The 3,470-nt window shown below is 42.3% G+C and overlaps 1 protein-coding gene across 4 annotated transcripts in view; it reads right to left on the reverse strand.

The window, feature by feature from the left end:
• The window catches only part of sh3rf1 (SH3 domain containing ring finger 1), a 75,397-nt gene extending 72,156 nt beyond the window's left edge, over window positions 1-3,241 (reverse strand). For 2 of the 4 annotated variants that reach the window (XM_014020540.1, XM_014020536.1), the window contains exons 1-2: window positions 3,118-3,241; window positions 1,681-2,180 (exon numbers count right to left, since the gene is read on the reverse strand). In XM_014020540.1, coding sequence (XP_013875994.1) covers window positions 1,681-2,061 — 381 coding nt within the window. In that variant the 5' untranslated portion in view covers window positions 2,062-2,180; window positions 3,118-3,241. Of the gene's footprint in view, window positions 1-1,680; window positions 2,181-2,930; window positions 3,098-3,117 lie in introns of those variants that run through there. The other 2 variants (XM_014020539.1, XM_014020538.1) reach the window with 2 other exon arrangements.
• Window positions 3,242-3,470: the final 229 nt, after the last annotated feature.

Below are 3,470 nucleotides of genomic sequence, written 5' to 3' on the forward strand. Positions count from 1 at the left end.
ATATAAATGGGGGGGGCGCATTTTGATAAAATAAAACATTACAAAAACGGTACTGACAGTGCTGCTTCATACCTAAATTTATTTTCAGAAAAATTGTTATTATTTTATAATTCAGAATCACTTCTAAAACTTTGTTCAGTCTTACGGTATATGTTTAAAGGGCCTGTGACATAAAATTTTAGTAATATACATGAATGCATTTTTGGAAAGATAACATTGATAACATACTGGAAAGCAAATTTCACGCCGCTCAGATGAATGGTTGTTGAGATATTTGCATGTAAAGAAACAGGAAGTGATGTCAAAGGGGAATATCAGCATGTAAACAGAGCGTTGTTACAACAGAATGTAGAGAAGAATCTGACCTTTCTTTAGATTATTTTGAGTCACTATTAAACACAGATGATGAAGAGTTGAAGTTTAAACAATATTGTTTTAATAAACAAAGACCAGAGAGTTTATTTTATTAATGAGTTCCCCTTTGATGTCACTTCCTGTTTCACTTTGGCTGAGCCAAATCCAAAAGAAAATAGGCCAGTTATGTGACAAAGGCTGTGTCCAAAACGGGAGGCTGGGTCCTCCGAAAGACCCGGCCTACTCGGTCGAGGTGGGCCAGGTCCTCTGTAGACCATGAAGACCGGAAAATAGTGGCTGTGAATTTGGACGGTCTAGCCTCCCTTCCTTACCCCAACGTGCGTCATGCTGCCTGGCAACCATGACAACGCTAAACAGAAGCAAATTTTGATCGAAATTAGAAAAATATAAATATATTAGTGTTATTAATACCGCAAAACAATAAAATTAACTTAAAGGCAATATTTGAAGAACTAATGAACCCGCTGTAGGTGCATGTTTATTTCGCTATATAAGTTAGTTTTTTTATGACAAAAATAATATTTAAAAACACGGCTACACAAATGATAAAAGTACTAAAATTACAACCGCTTGAAAATTAAAATATTTATACCGCCATAATTTTTTTAAACATCTTCTTTTCTCTCGCTTCACCCGCTGTTGCTAGCAAAACAAAAATCTCTGTTCGGGTTGCAATGCATTATGGGATATGGTGGGCCGGGAAGGATCCATCCGACCAGTCCTTCAATTCGGGACAAAGGAAGGATGCATTTGTCGGCCGCATCGGAGGAGTCATCGGTTTTGGACGGCCTTTGTCGTGGCACGGTGACGTAAGTGGCCGATGATTCTGGTCTTCAGAGGACCCGGCCCCTCGTTTTGGACACAGCCAAAATGGGTAAAATCATGCGTATTATGCCAATTTTCCTATTTGACAGATATGCATGTCACCGGTACTTTAAAGTTTTGTTAGTAGATAAAACCCTCCCTCATATTATGGTGTATAGTGAAATCTGCACAGTTCAGCAGGGAAGTAACTAAAACGCTGCTTATAAGAAGGAGATGGCAGGAAAAGCCTGTCTGCCGTTGATTCAATGAAAGGAATTATTTGCTGGTTAAACTATTGACAGCTCTAAATCTCTGCCTGTGGTAGGTTTGGGCTGCTTGTCAACTGGCTGGCTTAAAGAACCATGATAACCACTAATCTGCAGCAAAGATCAGAGCCGACACACTGTTTTAAGYCACACAGATTTTCTCTGTTTTGTTTCAGCTTGACCCCCAACAACGGGGAACTCAGGCTCAGTACGTTAAATCAGTCAGCGTACTAACCCGGACAGCGGTGCTCTTAGCCTGGGCGCGCTGAGGTTGTGCACCTGGAGCGGCCTGCTCCCTCGTTCCGCTCCCGTGCGCCCTGGCCGTGGCTCCGGATGTACCGTTCGTGCAGACCCCCGCGCCGGAGCCGGTCCTCCGAGGCCTCTGCTTGATGCCATCCAGCAGGCGCACGAGGAGGATGTTGCTCGGGAGCTCGTCCACGGCGCACTCCACCAGCGTCCGGCACTCGGGGCAGCGCAGCTCCCCGCGCGAGCCCAGGATGCCTTGGAGACATCTGCGGCAGAAGGTGTGCTGACAAGGGAGGACCTTGGCGGAGGCGTCCAGGCGCTCCAGGCACACGGGACACTCAAGCAAATCCAACAGCACCGATTCATCCATCCTCCTCAGGTGTTGTCTAACTTCAGAAAACCATGATCCATGAGGTTTTTGATCAGAAGTGCATCAACGTGCGTCACGTCACTCCCATGCCTCGGCTATTGCCATGGCATTTTCATCAGCTATGAAGGTAAAGGTAAAAAGATGTAAATGAACCAKAAATAGGAGCATCCACATGACAGACACACAGCTGAAACTCTGTGGTGCTGAGTCAGGGTTAACCTCAGGAAACTTTCATTATTAAAAACACACTGCCCTCCTTTTAGGACTTACATCAGTTAACTACTGCCAGACACGTAACCTGGTCTAATTTAGCTAACAGGATAATTACACTTGATAATTGGGATCTGGCTTTCTTTAAATGGTCAACACCAGGAGCCTGAACTGATGCTGCATGAGTGAAAAACTGTGATTTTTCTACATGTTGAGTACAATTACACACAGCATTAACAATATAATCAACGTAAATGTGCTATAAAGTAAAATAAAGAACAAAAAATGAACTTCATTATYTTAAATAAGAAAAAATCTGTGGAAATATGTTCCAGAGAAAGTAATTAAAAATAAGTTTGAAGCTACTGCTTCTCAAGAATGAACCAGAATTACGTAACACTTTCACGCTTTTTGTTTTTGCTTTTTACAACGGTACCACTCCTGAGATGTGAACTTATTGCTAATAATTAAAAAAACAAGCTAATTTAAATTAACAAGAAGCTAACTTTGCTAGCGAATACCACATATATTAACATTAAAAACCGCCTTTTAAATAAACACCGAGTTTTAAAAACAGTTTCAAGAACTGACGAGACAAAAACTAACTCATACGAGACACTTTAAGCTTTCCAAACACTCCAGCCTACAATTTAGCTTACCTGCTTTCAAAACAGGACTCCTCTTGTTGGTCCTTATTTTCAATTTTTCACCTATTTGCTAACATTAAGTTAGCAACCTACCCCAAATATTCCCGATACTTTTCCTGTGAGTATTACGCGCATATAAACCGTCTGTTTGCCGACACGAGTTTCATTTAAAGGCGTRCAGCGTAAGAAGCGAACATACCTTACACAAACATACCGTAGATCCCAAAGTAAAAACGTAACAACATGAAGGAAAGTCGAGGAGGACACAAGAGAAAAGCAGCCGCTCAGAGCGCCATGCTCGTACTGCTGCTGTGTGTGCTGCTGGAACAAGCCGAGAGGCGGGGGGAGGAGGAGGAGGCCTTCACGGACACCCGGGAAATTAGGAAACTGAGCGAACACTCGTCAAAAGCTCAACACGAAACATGAAATGTCACTTTCATGTTAGAGATATTTACACTGACTGCTGTCAGTGAAGGACTATTATTAGTCATAGTTTTTATTGGATTGGATTGCTCATTAACACACACACACACACACACACACACACACACA

Source organism: Austrofundulus limnaeus, unplaced genomic scaffold (genome assembly GCF_001266775.1).
Source record: "Austrofundulus limnaeus strain Quisiro unplaced genomic scaffold, Austrofundulus_limnaeus-1.0 Scaffold256, whole genome shotgun sequence".
Classification (NCBI taxonomy): Eukaryota; Metazoa; Chordata; class Actinopteri; order Cyprinodontiformes; family Rivulidae; genus Austrofundulus; species Austrofundulus limnaeus.